We start from the raw sequence: 22,024 nt of genomic DNA, 5'->3' as shown, positions 1-22,024 counted from the left end.
GACAATATCTCTGGCATGAACCCACTACATGCCATCAGCACACTGCTGGCTGTTACAACAAAAATGTCTTTCTTCAGGTACTGTGAAATTTGTCCCTGGAAAGACAAACTTGCCCCCTGCTCCCAAAGCTGAGAATTACTGTTCTAAATACTGTATTGAGGCAAAGGTTCTCTAACAGGATCACTATACCCCAAGAATAGCTTCTGACCAATCACTCCCTATACAGCTAAGCTACAGGGAAAAGAGATAATGGTTTCAGAATCATGCCAAATCTCAAAGCAAAGTTTTGCTTGTTTGTTTTTAGCTCTATGTATTATTCAGTTATCTAGGCAGCAGCCCCATCTAGGCAGGACTTGCCAGCATGGTGTCATCCACCTAAAGTACTGCAATCTGAACAACATAAGCCATAATGAGCTGTATCCTATATGTTATCCGTATCTCAGATAGCAACTCTGAGTTCCAACAGGATCTCACTCAACAGTCTAATTGAGATACTAGGGTATCTCATCCCTAAGACTCAAGTTCCTAAAATTTAAGTCTTGTTCTACTTTTTCATTCGTTGTTGCTGTTGTTGTTGTTGTTGTTAGTGTCTTTGTCTTGTTTGAGGTGGGATCTCATTTAGGCAATGTAGGTCCTTATACTCGCTATGAAGTAAAGGATGACTCTGAATTCCACTTCTTCATTGAGAGTGATGATAGGATTACAAGCACACACTACCAGGTTCAGACCGTATTCTCAATCCAAAAGAGAAGAAAATAGAAACTCTGGGCCAAGCTAGGAAGAGGGCCACAGCAAGAATAGAGTGCTCACTGTCAATAAGAGACTACAGAATTCAGCAAGAAAAGCTTATAAGACATCAGATACAGATGACTGGCATATCCAAATTCCAGGAGGACATCTGAGCAAGAGAATATCATAAAACCACACACTTCATCAAACCTGTCCATGTGGTCCCTAGAATACCAAAGACACCATCTATAGGAAAAATGATGAACAATACTACACAGAACAAGAAAAAGCCATACTCTAGTGTCTTATAACAGCTATCAAAAGAGATATACTTGCAGAATTATAGGGAGAATCATTCTTTACTGAATATATATAGCTACCAGTAGGTTCTTGTGTTCCAGTAGATGGCTCTAACCCATGTACACATAAAGGCAGCAAAAAAATGGACTTAGTGGGTTATTAAAACAAACAAACATGATGTTGAAAAATTGAGTGTTGGGAAGAACAGGCGAGCTTGGGAGGAGGACTAGATGAGATCATATTTCATTGTATGCATGTATAAAATTCTCAAAAATATAGAAAAGTTTTAAAAGAGAGAGAGCATCTACAAGGCGCTGTCGTCTCCAATCTTTTTCTTTGTTTTGAGGTATGCTCAATTGCTTTGTTGATTTTGTTTTTTGAGACAAGAGAAACATGGAGTTCGTACTAGCTTCAAATTTGCTATGTAACCAAGGTTGGCCTTGAACTCCTGGTCCTCCAGTCTCCATCTCCAGAATACTGGGATTACAGGCTTAGCCCTGAAAGACTTGTATTATAAAATATATAATACAAATTTGAAGCTAAAGACCTTAATTTCCATCTTATTTGCCATGGACTAACTGGGATAAATCAATTAATTGCTATGAGCCTCAATTTCCCTTTCTGTAAAACATTCACTGTCACTCACTAAACATTTATTTTGTACTTTTCCAAGTTAGGCACTGAAAACAGAGCAGTGAGAAGAAGGAGATCCCTATTCCCAGGTACTGTTTGTAGCTTATAATCTAGCACTATCTATCTATAGTAATTGCTTGTACATACATTCATTTAAAAAAAAACCCCATTAATCCCAGCACTCGGGAGGCAGAGGCAGGCGGATCTCTGTGAGTTCGAGGCCAGCCTGGTCTACAAGAGCTAGTTCCAGGACAGGAACCAAAAGCTACAGAGAAACCCTGCCTCGAAAAATCCAAAAAAAAAAAAAAAAAAAAAAAAAAAAGGAGTTCACTGGCTGGAGAGCTGATTCCATAGCTAAGGAAACTTATTTTTTTTATTTATTTATTCATCATGTATACAACATTCTGCCTCCATGTATGCCCACATGCCAAAAGAGGGCACCAGATCTTATTACAGATGGTTGTGAGGTTGCTGGGAATTGAACTCACAACCTTTGGAAGAGCAGCCAGTGCTCTTAACCACTGAGCCATCACTCCAGCCCCCGAAAACTTATTAATATTACAGAAGACCCTGGTTCAGTTTGCACATGCATATCAGGGGTTCACAACTGCAACTCCAGTTCCACACATGTAGCGTACATAGACTCATGCAGGCACACATATACATACTAAGTAAGTAAATAAATAAATAAATAAATATTCATTTTAAAAAACAGAGTGATCAGAATTTGGGTAGACAGAGATTCATGCACCAAAGAAAGAAATAAGAAGAGCAAGACCCAGAACTACAAGCTGCGGTTCATGCTTGGAGAACAGACTTCAGTTTGTCTGGAGTTCAAGGTCATGCATAAAGACAAGGAAATAAGAAGCTACTGAAGCCACAGGATAGATATTTGAAAACAGGTTGTCTCCAATTCAAGGGTAAGTCATGGGGATAATTATTAAACACCCCTACTGGTAGATCACACTCTAGAATCTAGAAACACAGCAAAATACTAAAGTCACATTTCCCCTGGTGTTTATGATTCTGAGGGTAAACACAAAACAGGCAGTCTAACTGAGCCTATGAGGTGGCTCAGTAGGTAAAGACACCCAAAAAACACCTACTACCAAGCCTGACAACCTGAGTTTTAATCCCTGGGGCTTGCAAAGTGAAAGAAAAAAAAGCAGCTCCTGGGGCCGGGCGGTGGTGGCGCACGCCTGTAATCCCAGCACTCGGGAGGCAGAGGCAGGCGGATCTCTGTGAGTTCGAGACCAGCCTGGTCTACAGAGCTAGTTCCAGGACAGGCTCCAAAACCACAGAGAAACCTTGTCTCGAAAAGACCAAAAAAAAAAAAAAAAAAAAAAAAGCAGCTCCTGCAAATGGTCCTCTGACCTCCATACACTCACACACTAAAATCAGCCATTATTACAGCCCAAGCCTTTAATTCTAGCAGAGGTAGGTGATCTCTGTGAGTTCAAGGTTAGCCTAGTCTATGTAGAAATTCCAAGCTAGCCAGGGCTACAGAGTAAGACCATGCCTTAAAAATAAGTAAGTAATGTAGCAAATGAAAAAGAAAAAAAAAACACAATAAACACATGAAGTGGTAAAAAGCCCATTATTAAAAATTAAGCAGTAAGAGGATAAAAGTAAAAATAAAAACATTTGTTATTGTTTATTTTTTTGTTTTTTAAAAGAAGAAACAGCTTCTCTAGTGAGGTGACATTTCAGTGCAATGAAGCTGTGAGTCATGTGGGTACTTGGGGTAAGGGCACATCAGCAGAAGGGACAATAAGTCTCACTCCTAGCACTTCAACTACAGCTATTCTCCAGAGATGCGCCAAGGCTGATAGTGGACCTCAGCCAATCTTTTCTCTTGCCAGGAAAAGAAAAAGCAATACGAAACAAGCTCCTGAGTCAGTATCTCTCATATAATGGACTTGGGGCACCTCTAGACGAAGCCCTCATCTACTTCTGTGGTTTCAAACCCATGTCCCAAGAGAATCATGTCTACTAGGAAAGTTGCCAAAAACCTTTGGGTCTCCTTCACACAGCTATTAGTGAATTAGCTGGTCACCTGGTCAGCCTCAGTCAGTCATTTGGGCTGTCAGTCAAACAGCAGTTACAAAGGTGGACTCTACAATCTTGTGCCTTGAACCAAACATCACTTATTAAGTGTAAGACCATGAACAAGCTGCTAAAAGTTTCTTATCTCATTTTTGCTACTTATAAAATGGTGATAAGCAGAGCTCTCACAAGGGTATAGTGAAGATACAAGGACCTTCCTTTCCTATAGTAAGTTCTAAAAAAATAGCAGCTAGTCAACCACCCATGGCGGCACACACCTGGAGATCCAGCACTAGGGAGGGAAGGCAGGACGGTCGGGTATGTAAGCCCAGCCTCGGCTATGTTTTCTATCACCACCATTCATTGATTCACTCAGTCACAAGTTTATTAGTGTATTTACTGTAGAAGGCGGTGGGAATGTTACCAGCACAGAGACAACTCTTCATGAGCTCCAGCCTTAAAAGTTCTCTCAGAAAGAGGAAGAAAAAATTCACTGAAGCGGCAGGTGAGTAAGTGATTAAAGACACTAGCTGCTTTTCTAAAGAAATTAGGTTCATTCTCAGTACCCAATGACAGCTCACAACCATCTCTAACTCCAGTTCCACTTCTAGAGATTTCTTCTGTCCTCTGTGGGTACCAGGGATACACATGGTGCATAGCTATATATGCAAGCAAAGCACCCATATAAAATAAAAATAGTAATTTTAAAATTAATTGACCAATAGCTGAGGTTTTTGGGGGGTTTTTTTGGGTTTTTTTTTTTTTGCTTATTCTAAATATGAGCAAACTATAGCAGTTACAAAATCCTCCCAAAGTGGCTCTATTTAAATGGAGTGTAGCCTGGAACTGGGTTGCCTGAGACGCTCCCTCCCCGCTACTAGGAATCTTAATTTCCTAGTATGATGTCAATATCAAATTCTGAAACATTACTGTAAAATAATCTAGGCCTTGGGTGTAGGCGTCATGAGAGGCCCACTCCACTAGGTTGCTGAGTGAAACTCTGATCTATTAAACCCCAAGAGGACACACTCTTAAAGGCCATGTGCAGTGCTACAACAAAGCCCAGAGAAAGCAGGCAAGAGAAACACTGGCAGTGGGGCCACACAAGGTCAGAATAACTCGGCTGTGAAATGTGAAATTGTAAAAGGGAACAAACTTTGGACTTCTTTCCTAGTTTGGGCTGAGTACAGTACTAAGTGTTAGAAATGGGATCATAGAAGATGCTGACCTCAAGCAAACTGACAGGGAGACAGGCAGAGGAACAGACTGTAATTAGTATGTTAAGTGTTACGTGAGATAAACAGAAGAGGCTGTGGGAACACAGCACCCATTATCTAGACTGTGATTTTCAGGAAAGATTCCAAAAGGAGATATTTAAATTGAATGTTTAATTGCTTTTGTTTGTTTGTTTGAGGCAGGGTCTGAGGTAGTCAAAAGTGGCCTCCAACTCTATGTAGCCAAGGATGATCCTGAACTCCTGACTCTTCTGCCCCCATCCCCCAGCTGCTGAGATTTACAGGAGCATGTCATTCATTCTACCTGGTTCACACAGTCCATGCTGAGAATAGAGCCCGGGGTTTCATGTATGCTAGGGCTCATATACTACTCTTCGAGACCACTCCCTTTCTTTAAGACAGGGTCTCTCTTCATAGTCTTGGCTGTCCTGGAGCTCACTGTGTAGACCAGGCTGGCCTTGAACTCAGAGAGATCCTCCTGCATTTGTCTCCTGAGTGCTGGGCCTTTTTTTTTTTTTTGACTTTGGTTTTTCACGTCAGGGTTTTTCTGTGTAGCCCTGACTGTCCTAAAACTTGCTCTGTAGACCAAGCTGGCCTCAAATGTAGAGATCTTTCTGCCTCTGCCACCCAAGTGCTGGGATTAAAAGCGTGCATCATCACATCCAGCAGCACCTCCCCTCGTTTTTAAAGAAAGAATCTCACTATGAAGTCCAGGGTGGCTTCAAATTCAAGGCAATTTTCCTTCTTCAGTCTTCTAAGTGCTGGCATCATAGGTGTAAAACATAACTGCCTAGTATGTATTTTTAAATTTAAAAACATAAACCAAAGTCTAGGATATAGCTTAATGTGAAAGTACCTGACTAGCACATCCACGGCTGGGCCTAACCCTTAGTACTACAAAAATAAATAAAATAAAATGAAAACAGACAGGAGAAGATACACTAACAAGAAAAACAAAAAATAAAAACAAAAACAAAAACCCTATACCTAAAAGTAGTAAACCTGTAGGTGTGGCCTAGCAGAACAAAGTTTGGTCATTTGTGACATACGGGTATTAGAAGCCCAGATCACTAACCACACACTCTCTCTTTGCTTCCTGAGCACCATGAAATAAACAGCTTCCCTGTCGTGCATACTCTGCCTGTTTGTTCTGCCTTACCACCTGCAAAAGGCAACAAGACTTCTAAAATTGAGAGCCAAATAAAAAATTCCCCCCTTTTGAGGAAAAGAAGATACATTAGCACCAAACAAACTTTAGAGAAAAGAATATTATACGAGATGGCTCTGTGGTTAAGAGCACTGGCTGCTCTTCCAGAGTTCCTGAGTTCAATTCCCAGCAACCACAACCATCTGTAATGAGATCTGGCGTCCTCCTCTGGAGTGCAGGCAAAATGGAGGCAGAATGTTGTGTACAAAATAAATAAATAAATAAATAAATAAGATTAAAAAAAAAGAATATTAAATGAATTAAAGAATGCTGTTTCATAATGATAAAGGGTCAATTAATCAAGAAGACATGATAACTGTAAATCTTTATGGACCCAATTACAGAGCTTCAAAATACATAAAGCAGACTACAAAAAGAAACAAGCAAAGCCATAATTACAACTAGAAACATATGTGTTCCTTTCTCAGTAAATGATAGAGCAAGCAGCCAGAAAAGTCAACCAAGTTAAGTAGACTTAATATCATCAACCAATGACGTGGTTGGCACTTAAACACTACCCCACAGAACACTGGGCCAATGAGCATGTGCACGTGGAACAGAGTATATGCTAGGACAGAAGAAGAAAAAATATTTATAAAACTGTGAAGGTTTCAACTGGACATGATGGTCTGCAACTGTAATATTAGCGCAGGAAAATGGAGGCAGGAGAGTCATGAGCCTGAGGACCCTGTTATACAGAAAGTTCACAGCCAGATAACACCTGTAACCACAGCACTCAAAGGCAGAGACCGAAGGACTGCTACAAGTTTCTGTGGACAGTCTGTAACACACAGTGAATTCTGAGCCAGCATTGAGACACTGCCTCATTAAATAGGGTGGAAAATGACTGAGGAACGCTCACAACGTCAGTCTCAGGCCTCTACACACTTGTGTACATACATGCATTCATACATCTTTAAAAAAGAAGAAGAAAGTGCTCAAATCAGTGATTTCAGTCTTCATATTTAAAAGCTGGGGGGGTCTATTTCACAGTCACAGGGCATAGTGATTTATTCCTGCAAGCCCAGCACTTACTCAGGAGGGAAAGGCAGATGGATCAGGAATTCAAGGCCCACCATAGCTATATGGCAGTTTAAGGCAAGCCTGAACTATATGAGGTGCTATTTTTCTTTTTTTGAGACAGGGTTTCTTTGTAGTTTTGGAGCCTAGCTCTTGTAGACCAGGCTGGCCTCAAACTCACAGAGATCCACCTGCCTCTGCCTCCTAAGTGCTGGGAGTAAAGGTGTGCGCCACCACCGCCAAGCATGAGATGCTATTTAAAAAAAAATAGGCCTAAGATTTAAAAGATACTCCACCAAAAACAGATGGCAACTTATATGTATGAAAAGATGCCCAGTATCATTAATTATTAAGCGAAAAACAAACTAACACCAAAATAAGACACCACTACACTATGCTAAAATTGAACAGACTGATTACAACAAATATTTACAATGAGATGGGGGAGCTCAGAGTCCCATACACTGCTAATGGGAATATGGAACAGCACAGCGACCTTGAAAAACACTAATCATTTCTTGATACCTCCCATATGATCTAGTTATTCCAGCCTAGGTATTTTCCTAGACAGAGAAAATGCATGTGACTCATACTTAAATGGTCACTGCAGCTTTATTTGTAATAAACAGAAACTAGATGTAGCTCAAGCGTCTTAACAAGACATAAATGGATAAAAACAATTGAAGTACATCTCTTCTATGTGTTAATACTCAGGAATAAAAAAGATGAGCTATTTATACATGTAAAATATGAATCCCCAAATAATTATGTCAAATGCAAGAGACTATATTTTAAAGGGCATATATTACATAATTCTACTTAAATCAAACTCTAGAAAATGTGAACTAAACTTGGCAGAAGGCTCTTCAGTAGTTATCTAGGAAGGAGCTCTCAGAGTGGAAGGAAGTGATGGCCACAGGCAGCCTTTGCTGTGCGGTGGCTCCACACTGTATGCACATGCCAAAACAGAATACAATGAACTTCAAATGTTTACAGCTTATGCCAATGACACCTCAGTAACTCATATGAAAAAGCTGCTAAAATCCAGCTATGGTAGTAGCACAGGAGATGTACATAAGATATCAGAGAGAAAGAATTTTAGGCTTGGTGGCAGACTGGAATGTACCGTTTCCCTATTACACAGGGATGGAAGTAAGACCGTTTATCTTCTAGTATATATTTAAAATAAAACACAAAAATACTGTGCTCAAATTAGATCACAACATAACTGGCAATTCTGGTGCAATTGCCAGAAAGAGAAATTATCTAGGGTTTCAGAAAAGAGCTTAGGGGCAAGTAGCGAGCCCGGGCCTGGACTTGAGCTCCAGCTCCTGAAAGCAGCGGAGTCACAAGCACCAGGTGCCACACGCTCATGATCCCAGGATTTGGGAGACAGAAAAGCAGGAGGATTAAAAGTTCAAAGTTAACCTTGGTCACTTGAGGTGCAGCCTCAAGAAAGGAGAGGAAGGAAGGAATAAATGAATTTTCTTTTTCTCTCAAAATGTGGTAACAACAAATCGAAAGGGGAGAGGAAGAAGAAGCTGCAAATGGCCTGGGGATGCCCGGCTTTATGATGATGTCAGTCAGAAGTGAGAGGAGGCTGGTTAGGAACCATGATCTGAATTCGTGAAATCTGAAATAACTTCCAAGTAGTTAGTGAAAGAATTATGTTACATTATCGCACTTAATCTCTTTGCCTCATTTTCCATATCTAAAAATAGAGATAACACATAACCATAGTAACTATACATCATAAGGTTACTGTGAGAAATGAATGAATATGAGAAAAATACTCAGATTGGTGCTTAGCATGTATGAAGTACTAAAAAAGTACCAGAGTAGTTTCTAAGTTTCTGTTGTTTTTATTATTTTTTGTTTATTTATTTATTTATTAAAGATTTCTGCCTCCTCCCCGCCACCGCCTCCCATTTCCCTCCCCCTCCCCCGATCAAGTCCCCCTCCCTCGTCAGCCCAAAGAGCTATCACGGTTCCCTGCCCTGTGGGAAGTCCATGGACCACCCACTCCATCCAGATCTAGTAAGGTGAGCATCCAAACTGCCTAGGCTCCCCCAAAGCAAGTACGTGCAGTAGGATCAAAAACCTATTGCCATTGTTCTTGAGATCTCAGTAGTCCTCATTGTCCGCTATGTTCAGTGAGTCTGGTTTTATCCCATACTTTTTCAGACCCAGGCCAACTGGCCTTGGTGAGTTCCTGATGGAACATCCCCATTGACTCAGTGTGTGGGTGCACCCCTCGCAGTCCTGAGTTCCTTGCTCGTGCTCTCTCTCCTTCTGCTCCTGATTTGGACCTTGAGATTTCTGTCCGGTGCTCCAATGTGGGTCTCTGTCTCTGTCTCCTTTCATTGCCTGATGAAGGTTAATATTCAGGAGGATGCCTATATGTTTTTCTCTGGGTTCACCTTCTTATTTAGCTTCTCTAGGATCGCGAATTATAGGCTCAATGTCCTTTATTTATGGCTAGAAACCAAATATGAGTGAGTGCATCCCATGTTCCTCTTTTTGGGTCTGGGTTACCTCACTCAGGATAGTGTTTTCTATTTCCATCCATTTGCATGCAAAATTCAAGAAGTCATTGTTTTTTACTGCTCATTAGTACTCTAATATGTATATATTCCATACGTTCTTCATCCATTCTTCCATTGAAGGGCTATTACAAACAATGCTGCTATGAAAATAGTTGAGCATATACTTTTGTTGTATGACAGGGCATCTCTTGGGTATATTCCCAAGAGTGGTATTGCTGGGTCCAGGGGTAGGTTGATCCTGAATTTCCTGAGAAACCGCCACACTGCTTTCCAAAGTGGTTGCACAAGTTTGCATTCCCACTAGCAATGGATGAGTGTACCCATTTCTCCACAACCTCTCCAGCAAAGGCTATCATTGGTGTTATTTATTTTAGCCATTCTGACCGGTGTAAAATGGTATCTTAAAGTTGTCTTGATTTGCATTTCCCTGATCGCTAAGGAAGTTGAGCATGACCTTAAGTGTCTTTTGGCCATTTGAACTTCTTCTGTTGAGAATTCTCTGTTCAGCTCAGTGCCCCATTTTATAATTGGGTTGATGAGCCTTTTACGGTCTAGTTTCTTGAGTTCTTTATATATTTTGGAGATCAGACCTTTGTCAGTTGCAGGGTTGGTGAAGATCTTCTCCCAGTCAGTAGGTTGCCTTTTTGTCTTAGTGACCATGTTCCTTTGCTTTACAGAAGCTTCTCAGTCTCAGTAGGTCCCACTTATTCAATGAGGCCCTTAATGTCTGTGCTGCTGGGGTTATACGTAGGAAGTGGTCTCCTGTGCCAATGTGTTGTAGAGTACTTCCCACTTTCTCTTCTATCAGGTTCAGTGTGTTCGGACTGATATTGAGGTCTTTAATCCATTTGGACTTGAGTTTTGTGCATGGTGATACATATGGATCTATTTTCATTCTTCTACAGATTGACATCCAGTTTTGCCAGCACAATTTGTTGAAGATGCTCTCTTTTTTTCCATTGTATACTTTTAGCTCCTTTATCAAAAATCAGGTGTTCATAGGTTTGTGGGTTAAAGTCAGCGTCTTCTATTCGATTCCATTGGTCAACTTCTCTGTTTTTATGACAATACCAAGCTGTTTTCAATACTGTAGCTCTGTAATAGAGTTTGAAGTCAGGGATGGTAATGCCTCCAGACAATCCTTTATTGTATAAGACTGTTTTGGCTATCCTGGGTTTTTTGTTTTTCCATATAAAGTTGATTATTGTCTTCTCCAGATCTGTGAAGAATTTTGATGGGATTTTGATGGGGATTGCATTGAATCTATAGATTGCTTTTGGTAGAATTGCCATTTTTACTATGTTGATCCTCCCAATCCAAGAGAAAGGGAGATCCTTCCATTTTCTGGTGTGATCTTCAATTTCTTTCTTCAAAGACTTAAAGTTCTTGTCAAATACATCTTTCACTTCCTTGGTCAGAGTTACCCCAAGATATTTTATGCTATTTGTGGCTATCGTGAAAGGTGATGCTTCTCGGATTTCCCTCTCTGCTTCCTTATCCTTAGTGTATAGGAAGGCAACTGATTTTTTGGAGTTGATCTTGTATCCTGCCACATTACTAAAGTTGTTTACCAGCTGTAGGAGTTCCTTGGTAGAGTTTTGGGGGTCGCTTGTGTATACTATCATATCATCTGCAAATAATGAAAGCTTAACTTCTTCCTTTCCAATACAAATCCCCTTGATCCCTTTATGTTGTCTTATTGCTATTGCTAGAACTTCAAGCACTATATTGAAGAGGTATGGAGAGAGTGGACATCCTTGTCGTGTTCCTGATTTTAGTGGGATAGCTTTGAGTTTTTCTCTGTTTAATTTAATGTTAGCTGTCGGCTTGCTGTAAATAGCTTTTATTATATTTAAGTATGACCCTTGTATCCCGAATCTCTCCAAGACTTTTATCATAAAGGGGTGTTGAATTTTGTCGGATGCTTTTTCAGCATCTAAAGAAATGATCATATGGTTTTTTTTCTTTCAGTTTATTTATATGGTGGATTACATTGATAGATTTGCGTATGTTGAACCAGCCCTGCATCTCTGGGATGAAGCCTACTTGATCATAATGGATAATTTTTCTAATGTGTTCTTGGATTCGGTTTGCCAGTATTTTATTGAGAATTTTTGTGTCGATATTCATGAGTGAGATAGGCCTGTAATTCTCTTTCTTGGTTGGGTCTTTCTGTGGTTTTGGTATCAGGGTAACTGTAGCTTCATAAAAGGAGTTTGGCAATGACTCTTCTGTTTCTATATTGTGAAATACATTAAGTAGTATAGGTATTAGGTCTTCTTGGAAGTTCTGGTAGAATTCTGCATTGAAACCATCTGGTCTTGGGCTTTTTTATGAAGGGAGATTTTTGATAACCATTTCTAATTCTTCGCTACTAATAGGTCTATTTAGATCATTCACCTGGTCTTGGTTTAGCTTTGGTATATGGTACTTATTTAAAAAAATGTCCATTTCTTTTGTATTTTCCAGTTTTGTGGCATACAGGCTTTTGTAGTGAGATCTAATGATTCTCTGAATTTCCTCTGTGTCTGTGGTTATGTCCCCCTTTTCATTTCGGATCTTATTTATTTGCGTGTTCTCTCCCTGTCGTTTAATTAGTTTGGATAGGGGTTTGTCGATCTTTTTGATTTTCTCCAAGAACTAACTTTTTGTTTCATTGATTCTTTGGACTGTTTTCTGTGTTTCTATTTTGTTGATTTCAGCTCTCAGTTTGATTATTTCCAGTCTTCTACTCCTCCTGGGTGCGTCTGCTTTTTTTTTTTTTCTAGAGCTTTCAGATGTGCTGTTAAGTCCCCAGTGTATGCTTTCTCCGTTTTCTTTAAGTGGGCACTTAGTGCTATGAACTTTCCTTTCAGGACTGCTTTCATAGTGTCCCATAGGTATGTTGTCTCTTTATTTTCATTAAATTCAAGGAAGACTTTAATTTCTTTCTTAATTTCTTCCTTGACCCAGGTGTGGTTCAGTAGTTGACTGTTCAGTTTCCATGAGTTTGTCGGCTTTCTGGGGGTAGCATTGTTGTTGCCTTCTAACTTTAGTCTGTGGTGATCTGATAAGACACAGGTGGACACTGATATTTTTTTGTATCTGTGGAGGTTTCCTTTGTTTCCGAGTATGTGGTCAATTTTCGAGAAAGTTCCATGAGCTGCAGAGAAGAAAGCATGTTCTTTCCTATTTGGGTGGAGTGTTCTACAGATGTCTGTTAAGTCCATTTGCTTCATTACCTCCAACAATTCTCTCAATTCTCTATTAGGTTTCTGTCTGATTGACCTGTCCATTGGAGAGAGAGGGGTGTTGAAGTCTCCTGCTACTAGTGTGTGTGGTTTGATGTCTGCCTTGAGTTCTAGGAATATTTCTTTTACATAAGTGGGTGCTTTTATATTAGGGGCGTAGATATTCAGGATTGAGACTTCATCCTGATGAATTGTTCCTGTTATGAGTATAAAGTGTCCATCACGATCTCTTCTGATTGATTTTAGTTTGAAGTCAGTTTTGTTAGAAATTAGTATGGCCACACCTGCTTTTTTCTTAGGACCATTTGCTTGAAACACCTTTCCCAACCTTTTACTCTTTGAGTAGATGCCTGTCTTTGTGGTTTAGATGTGTTTCTTGCAAACAGCAGAATGTTGGATCCTGTTTTCGTATCCAATCTCTTAGCCTGTGCCTTTTTATAGGTGAATTGAGACCATTAATATTAAGTGATATTAATGACCAGTGGTTGTTTACTCCGGTTATTCTTATTGTTTTTGGTAGTAGAGTTTGTGTGTCTCCCTTCTTTGAGTTGTGCTGGTGAAGGGTGGCTAGATGCCTGAGTTATTGTAGGCAGTGTTGGCAATGTTGGATTCCTTGGGTTGTGATTTTCCTTCTATTACTTTCTGTAGGGCTGGATTTGTGGCTACGTAGTGTTTAAATTTGTTCTTATCCTGGAATGTCTTGTATTCTCCATTGATAGTGAACAATAGCTTGGCTGGGTATAGTAGTCTGGGCTTGCATCCATGGTCTCTTAGTTTCTGGAGTACCTCTGTCCAGGACCTTCTGGCTTTCATGATTTCCATAGAGAAGTCAGGTGTAAGTCTGATCGGTCTACCTTTATAAGTTACTTGGCCTTTTTCCTTTGCAGCTCTTAATATTCTTTCTTTAACCTGTATATTTTGTGTTCTGATTATTATATGGCGAGGGGATGTTTTTCTTTGATCCAGTCTGTTTGTTGTTCTGTATGCTTCTTGAATATTCAAAGGAATATCTTTCTTTATTTTGGGAAAGTTTTCTTCCATGATTTTGTTAAAAATATTTTCTGGGCCTTTGAGCTGTGACTCTTCTCATTCTTCTATTCCTATTATTCTTAGGTTTGGTCTTTTTATTATGTCCCATATTTCCTGAATGTTTTGTGATAAGAATTTGTTGGCTTTGCTGTTTTCTTTGATCAGTGTGTTTTTTTCTCTATGGTGTCCGCAGAATCTGAGATTCTTTCTTCTATCTCTTGTATTCTATTGATTATGCTTGTTTCTGTAGTCTCTGCTCGTTGACCTAGATTTTCCATATCCAGCTGGTCCTCAGTTTGTGTTTCCTTCCTTGCTTCCCTTTCAGTTTTCAATTCTTGAACTGTTTAATTCATTACCTGTTTAATTACCTGTTTAATCGTTTTTTTCTTGGTTTCCCAGGGTATCATGTTCGTATTTACTCATTTCTTCAAACTTTTTGTTGTACTTCTCATCCATTTTTATATGGGCATTTTTTACATGTTGTTTAAGGGACTCTATTGTTTTCATAAAGTCAATTTTTTCCACTTCTTCTGTGTTAGGGTGTTCAAGTCCTTCTGTTGTAAGATCATTGGGTTCTGGTGTTTTCATGTTGTTTTTCAGATTGTTGGGTGAATTCTTGCCTTGGCCCCTGCCCATCTCCTCCTATCGATGCTATCTAATGGGTCTTTTAAAACCAGATCAGGTTTCCCTGCTGGCCAGTGGCTCCGCTTACAAAATGCCCTCGCTCCGTTTCCTGGCTCCTGCCGTGGGCCAAGATCCCTCTCACCACTCAGAAGGGTCTTCAGGTACAGGACCAGGCTCCCTGTTCGCCAGGGACCTTGCCAACAAAAGGCCTACCTCTTTGATTTAATTGTAGTGTTGTTTTTATTATTAAAACCAGAGCTGGTTAATGTATGATTAGCAAACTTTTCTGCTAAGATCTAAATAATACAGGAAAAATGAAAAACAAATACTGGTTTCCACCATGAATCAGAGAATGTTAACAACAATAATCATAAAAAGGAGTGGCCTAAGCCTGCTGATTCTCTGAGCACCAGTGATTGACGCTGATGCTGCCACCAGTAGCGGCACGCAGGGCAGCCACAGCACCACAAGCTTTTGGTAGCTCTGGAAACTGTCCCTCTAGAGAGAATAGATGCCTTTTTCGGAATAATGAGGCAAAGTATTAGACACAAGGAGAGTCTTACTTATCTATCAAACCACATGGTAAACCAGTCTTTAAAAGGTGTATCTATATGACTTCTCGGCAGTGAAGTACTCTGCTGTACGTTAGAACGTTTTACTACTAAGGGTAAATGAGTCCCAGTACCTTCTAAAAAACTTGCTTCATTGTCTTCCATGTTCCTGTAATTCAAAATACACTGGAAGTGTTCCAAATTGTTACTAAGTCCAGAAATAAAGTTATTACCAGAAAATTGTGGGGCTGTTTTCTAGTATTATGATTCAAACCTCTATTTCTGCCTTCCCTTTGGTCACTTTCCTTTCTTAGTTACTTTTCTTTGAGCTTGTTAAAAAGGCCAAGATTATGTTTCTTGTCTCTTGCATTCTAAGTTTGTACTTATAAAACCTACTCTTAAAAACAAAGCTCCTTATCATCATGTTATTAGAGAAGAAAATCAAAATTAAACAGAACTAATGGAAGATTTTTCCTGGCAATGCTAATATACCTCCAAAGCTCATGTCCTAGATTCAGATCTCATCAGTAGACAGCCCGAATCGCTGAGGAGCTGTAAAGACACAGGAGCAGGGTGTGGAGCTTAGGGGTGGGGTCTTTGCTTCGGAAGACTTCTGGAGGCTTTCTCCTCCCTGCTTCTTTACACACTTTCTCTAAACTGATAAAACAGTTAAGTAGCAGCAACTCCCTTTTCACCCCACTGCAGAACAAGGATTAGACTCCATTTCCTGCTGCAAATCTAATGAATCTAATACTCTCTGCCTATATACACAGGTTCCTTCTTGGGTATAAAATTCTACAGTCCTAGATAAGAATTTGAATACATCAGCCTGGTCTACAAGAGCTAGTTCCAGGACAGGCTCCAAAACCACAGAGAAACCCTGTCTCAAAAAAACAAAACAAAAAAAAAAACAAGAATTTGAATACAAATAAAAACAGCCTCGTTCTATTAAAAGTAGTGTTTTCTGCCATCAGATGACAAGGAAATGCATTGGTCTACAAGGGTCAGAGGATTTACATCTACTTCTGGCTCTCCTAAATGCATGATAGTAAACATATGATTTTATAAGCCCAGTCCTAAGTTTCCTCATCTGAAAACCAGAAAAATTACAAACAGTGTCAGGTTCCTATAGCTGCAACAGCTTAAGAGGCTAAGAAAGGAAGATCCAAGAGTCTGCAGCCAGTATGAGCAACACAGGGAGACAGTCCCAAAATTCTGAACCCATGGGTCAATCAAGTTTCTTTTTTTTTAAGATTTATGAATTTTATGTGTATGAGTGCTCCATCTGCATGTATGTCTTCACACCAGAAAAGAGCACCAGATTGCATTACAAATGGTTATGAGCCACCATGTGGTTGCTGGGACTTGAACTCGGGACCTTTGGAAGAGCAGACAGTGCTCTTAACCTCTGAGCCATCTCTCCAGCCCCAAGTTTAACCTTTCTTAACACCTTGTATTAGTCAGGTGGTTTTTGTTTATGTTTTTATTTTTTTACTTTGCTTTTTTTTCTTGTTGTTGTTTTGTTTTTGGTCAACTTGGCACAAGCTAAGGAAACCTCAAATGAGAAAATGTCTCCATTAGATCGACCTGTAGGTAAGTTCGTGAGGCATTTTTTAATTAATGGTTGATGTGGGAGAGCACAGGCTGCTCATGGGGTGCCACCCCAGCCCAGGGCACCAGGTGGTCCTGAATGAAATAAGAAAGCGGGCTAAACAAGCCATGAAAAGCAAGTCAGTAAGCAGCTTCCTTTATGGTCTCTGCCTCAAGGTTCCTGACTTGAGTTTCTGCCTTGGCTTCTCCCGATAATGGACTATAAGCTATAAACCAAATGAACCCTTTCCTCCCTAAGTTTGACCACAGCAAAGGAACTGGGACACATATGTACAAGACGTTGGGAAAAGACTGTGGCCAATCTTTTTTATCTGTCTGTCTGTCTATCTAAAAATCTATGTAATTTAGCGACTATGTTTCATAGACCCAAGGCTGCCAATGAACTTAGTGAGGATACTCATGAATTTCTGATCCTGATGCTTCTCCTTCCCAAGAGCTGATATTATATATGTGAACCACCACAGCTGATTTATCCAGTGGTGGGGAGCAAATTCGGGGCCTTGTGCGTGTGAAGGAAGCTCCCCACCAACTGAACTATATGCCAAGTCACTGTTTCCATCGTTGTTGAGATCCAAGGACACTCCACAGAGATAAATAAAGCTCAAAACCTGCTATCTTGTTCCCTGTTGAGTTTCATAAAACTAAACATACTCTTTCCCTCAAATTTCAGAATAAAATGTTCTAGAGGAGGAAAAAAACAGGTAGTCATGGTTTAGGAGCTTAATTAGTAGAAAGATCTACAATTTTCACTGAGAAATTCAACGTGAGTCAGTAATGTGCCCACTGAAGGCACCACATTTAATAGGGCAGTGCCACCGCCCAGGGTTCAAGGCTCAGAAGCTGGCAATGCAATTCAGCTCTGTATGAATCAAACCACACTTGGGAGTGAGTCTGTGACCAATTCAGGGACTTAAGAAAGATATTATAAAAGTGTTTACAAAAAGGAAATCTAGATCGAAAAGAGGCTGAAAATGTTTTATTCAAGGATGAAGAACTATTCAGGTTTTTTCTGCGGGGGGAGCTAGAATTAGGAATGGACCCGTCTTTACTGTTGCTCGACCTCTGAACCACCTGGACCCAGAAGAGGTGGGGCTCAGCAGGGAGCAGAGGACAGCAAGAGTCTTTTCTCGGGAGATTATGTGGGACAGTATGAGGACAGAAGACGAGTTAGGCTGGAGTTCAGGACATCCTGATGAAGGAAGACTTCAACTCTCTTCCCCAGCATAATGACCACAGCTCAGTCTTACCACATGACTGTACACAGAATGATTTCAGCGAGTCACACCTTGTTCAGCATTTTTTGTCCATGTCTTTTAGAGTCAGGCACCTACTCATCTCCTCTCTTCTAACCTCTGACAACTAGAGCTGACAGCCAGGCTGCCTGTTACCTTCAGATGCCTTCCATGCTTTCCACAGGTCCTCCACGCTGATAAGCTTATCCTCACCATGGAAGGTGCTGTGCTTCACTGTTGGATCATGGTAATTGAGGTCTTCCCTTAGAAACTGCAAGGGAAAAGCATACAAGTCACAGGAAATACTTGTGAACCAGCCCACCAAGATCTCCACATAAATCATCTGTCTCCAGCTATACACCTTCCCAACACATTGCTTATGAACTTCAGTCATGTAACATTCTTTTTTTGTAACTTTGTTTTTATTTATTCTTTGTGCCTTTCACATCACGCCTCCTGATCCCACCCATCTCCCTTTCCCCAAAAAATAAAACAAAATAAAAGTCACAAGAAAAAGGAGAAAGAAAAAAAAGGAAGAAAGGGAAAATCTTGTCATGGGAGCTTCAGTGTGACATCTTGAGTGTCACACAGTGAAGCACGCAGTAAACTCCTAATCCATACATTTTGACATATAGGTATTATATGAAAGTCTCCATTGCCAAAGAGAACATTTTTTGTTTTGTTATATGTTTTCACATGAAAAAAATAGGTATACTAGAATTTTCCCTTATACTTTTTTAATTATACAAACAGTGACAGTGAATTAAACTAAAAGAGAGAACAAAGAAGAGTTGACATTTTAAAAAATGTTTATATGTTTCTGCATCCACATGCACACATGTACATATGGGTGCATATGTTTGCAGAAGTCAGAGGTCAACATTCACCTTACCTTTAGAGACTGAACCTGGTAATCATCCATTTGGCTAGGCTGACTGGCTAAGTGAGCCCCATCTGCCCACCCACACCAGCCTGGAGGTACAGATACATGCTGAAGGGCTCAGCTTTTATATGGATGCTGGGGATCAAAACTCAGGTGCTCACACTTGCATGGCAGGCACTTTACCAAATGAGCTCCCATTAGCTACAAATTCCTTAGTTTATTTGTTTTAGGACAAAGTCTCAAGTAGCCCAGACTAACCTGGAACTTGCTATATAGCTGAGGATGACTTTGAATTCTTTTTTTTTTATTTTTTTACCTTTATTTTAAATTATGTGAGGAGAGGAGTAAGGGAGGAGAGGAAAAACTAGAAGAAATAAAGAGCAAAGGAAAACCATGTCTCAAAGGAAAAGAAAAAAAACTAGGCTAGGCATGGTAGCACACGCCTTTAATTCCAGCACTCAGGAGGCAGAGGCAGGTGGATCTCAGATCTCTAAGTTTGAAGCCAGTCTAGTCTACAGAGTGAGTTTCAGGACTGTCAGGGCTACAAAGAGAAACCCTGTCTCAAAAAATAAAAATAAAAAAGGAAATAATATTAAAAGAAAAAATGTTAAAAGAAAAGGAGCATCAAGTACAGTTTTCTGTGGGCTGGAGGATAACCTAGTCTATATAGACAGTTCCAGGCCAGCCAGGTCTACAGTGATACCTGGTCTGTGTGTGGTGGGGGGAGGAACCTATTTACTTAACTAGAAAGGAGAATGGGGCCTGACATGGTGAGACACACTTGGGAGGCAGAGGCAGGTGGATCTCTGAGTTCAAGGCCAGTCTAGTCTACAGAGCAAGTTCCAGGACAGCCACGGTTATTCAGAGAAGCCTTGTATTGGGGAAAAAGAAAGAAAGGAAGGAGGAAGGGAGGGGAGGGAAGGAGGGCAGGAGGGAGGGAGGGAGGGAAGGGAGGGAGGGAGGGAGGAAGGAAGGAAGGAAGGAAGCAAAAAGAAGAATGGGAACTGATGAAGTTTTATGTAAACTGTTGTATTTCAAATGCAATTTTTAGATTTATGTCTCTGTGTGTATTTGTGCACATAGTAAACCAGAAGCATCAGATTCCCCTGGAACTGGACAATTCAAGTCCTCTGGAAGAGCAATATATGCTATATAATTAATATATATAATATAATATAACAATGTAATATAATGTAATATATACTACCATTTCTCTAGCCTGAAATGTAGATGGTAATGAAGATGACTTTCTTCATGCTTTACTTAAAACTGAGGAAAATATCAATTGCTCATATCTAAGTAGAAAGGGAACCTAGAGGCTGGGAGAGTTGGTATTTAAGGAGCTAATGAAAGGTTCAAGCCTCGCCCTCCTGGCTCCACTCCTGGGTTCACATGCATGTGCTACAAGATAGCAGAGCCCTTTCTGAAGAGCATGTGCTCCGTCACTCACATTCTATGTGGCATTGCTCAGGCATGGGACTCTCAACCCCACAGACGCACAGAGTTAAATGTTCCTAGTGTACACAAAAGCACTTCTAAGCTTTTTTTTTTTTTTTTTTGGTTTTTCGAGACAGGGTTTCTCTGTGGTTTTGGAGCCTGTCCTGGAACTAGCTCTTGTAGACCAGGCTGGTCTCGAACTCACAGAGATCCGCCTGCCTCTGTCTCCCGAGTGCTGGGATTAAAGGCGTGCGCCACCACCGCCCGGCCACTTCTAAGCTTTAAAGCATAACTCAGAAGTAGGTAAATACAGAAAACAGAAACACCTTGACCAAAGATGACCTTTTATGCTGCCACAGCTCCAATGTATATTCCTATCAGAGTTGTAACTCCCTTCAAAACCATATGTCCCCTGGCAGAAGCTCCCAGTTATCCAATTATAAACAGAAACATAAATTTTTTTCTTTAGCCAGGCGTAGTAATGTATACCTGTAATCTCAGTACTCGGGATATAAGAGGAGGATCAGATATTCAAGGTTATCCTTGGCTACATATATAAGTCTGAGACCAACCTGGACTATACATGAGTCCACCTTTTTAAAAAAATAGTTTTTTCTTTTTCTTTCTTCTCAATATGTAGACAAGACTGGTCTCAAACTTGCAGCAATTCTCCTGCCTTTGCCTCTTGCATGTTAGGATTATAAGCATATACTACAATACTGAGATAATAATATTATATTAAACTAGAACTCCAATTCCCACTATGTTTTAGATAAGCATTAATCATATTTCACTCTAAATATTGTTGCATATCCAGCAAATAGTTGGTTTCTTAATTAGAACAATATTTAGAAGGTATAAAAAGCAACAACAAAAATCAGGCTACTTTTTTGGCTCTCAAAACAAGGATTTACTGTTTCAAGCTCAGAACAAGGAGCTCCTCGCTTAAGAAGGTCCAAGGAAGTTTTGTCTTACCATGGGGAATGTAGCATTGGCTAGAATGACAGCCCAGTAGCTTGCCTAAGTGCCAAAGCACCAGCTGTCACTAGGTATATTTAGCTCTATGAGCTCAGAAAGTGCTCTTCCATGAGGTAGCACAGAGCTGATCCCAAGCAATAGTGGGTCCTGTGGGTGGTAGCAGAGGAGAAGGAAGATGCAGCTCTGGATCCCCTCAGCACAGACCCTGCTAGCTAGCGTACTGAAGTGGCAGGGCTCACTTAGAGCCAGAAGAGCAGCACATCTTCAGGTACAGGGATCTGAGCAGCTCTCCAAGGCTCCCCCTTAGTATCACTGTCTCCTTCCTCTGCATTCAGCCTTGGCCCTCACTACATGTCTGCTATGTTTCGCAAACTAAACAGCATCTCTAAAGCGTCTTCCTCAAAACATTAAAAACCCATGTTTCACAAAATAATCTTATAAAACTGTGATTTTCCACTTGGTTGTGTAAGGCTGTTTATTAGATTTGTCATTGCATCACTTTGATAGTAACAACTATCAAAGTGATGCAATGACAAATCTAATAGTAACAACTATCAAAGTGATGCAATGACAAATCTAATAACATATGTAAGCTGTAATAAATGCTTTAAACATAAAAACACCAGGCAAATATTAGCAAAATAGCAGGTACAATAATTGATTTCAAGTATTAAACTGACCTTGTATACTGAAAATTAATTTAATCATAAAAACATGTTTCTTAGCTCTGCTT

At 40.2% G+C, this 22,024-nt stretch overlaps 1 protein-coding gene across 4 annotated transcripts in view; it reads right to left on the bottom strand.

Annotated features, from left to right (window-relative positions):
* Stim1 (stromal interaction molecule 1) overlaps positions 1 to 22,024 on the bottom strand; it is a 193,676-nt gene that overhangs the window by 39,982 nt on the left and 131,670 nt on the right. For all 4 annotated transcript variants that reach the window (XM_041675979.1, XM_041675977.1, XM_041675978.1 and 1 more), the window contains exon 3: positions 18,150 to 18,264. In XM_041675979.1, coding sequence (XP_041531913.1) covers positions 18,150 to 18,264 — 115 coding nt within the window. The remainder of the gene's footprint in view (positions 1 to 18,149; positions 18,265 to 22,024) is intronic.

The sequence above is a fragment of the Microtus oregoni genome, unplaced genomic scaffold (assembly GCF_018167655.1).
Source record: "Microtus oregoni isolate MIOR12 unplaced genomic scaffold, Mior012 000027F_ref0000203, whole genome shotgun sequence".
NCBI lineage: Eukaryota > Metazoa > Chordata > Mammalia > Rodentia > Cricetidae > Microtus > Microtus oregoni.
Note: the sequence above shows the minus strand (reverse complement) of the source record. Positions and strands in the feature narration are given on the sequence as shown.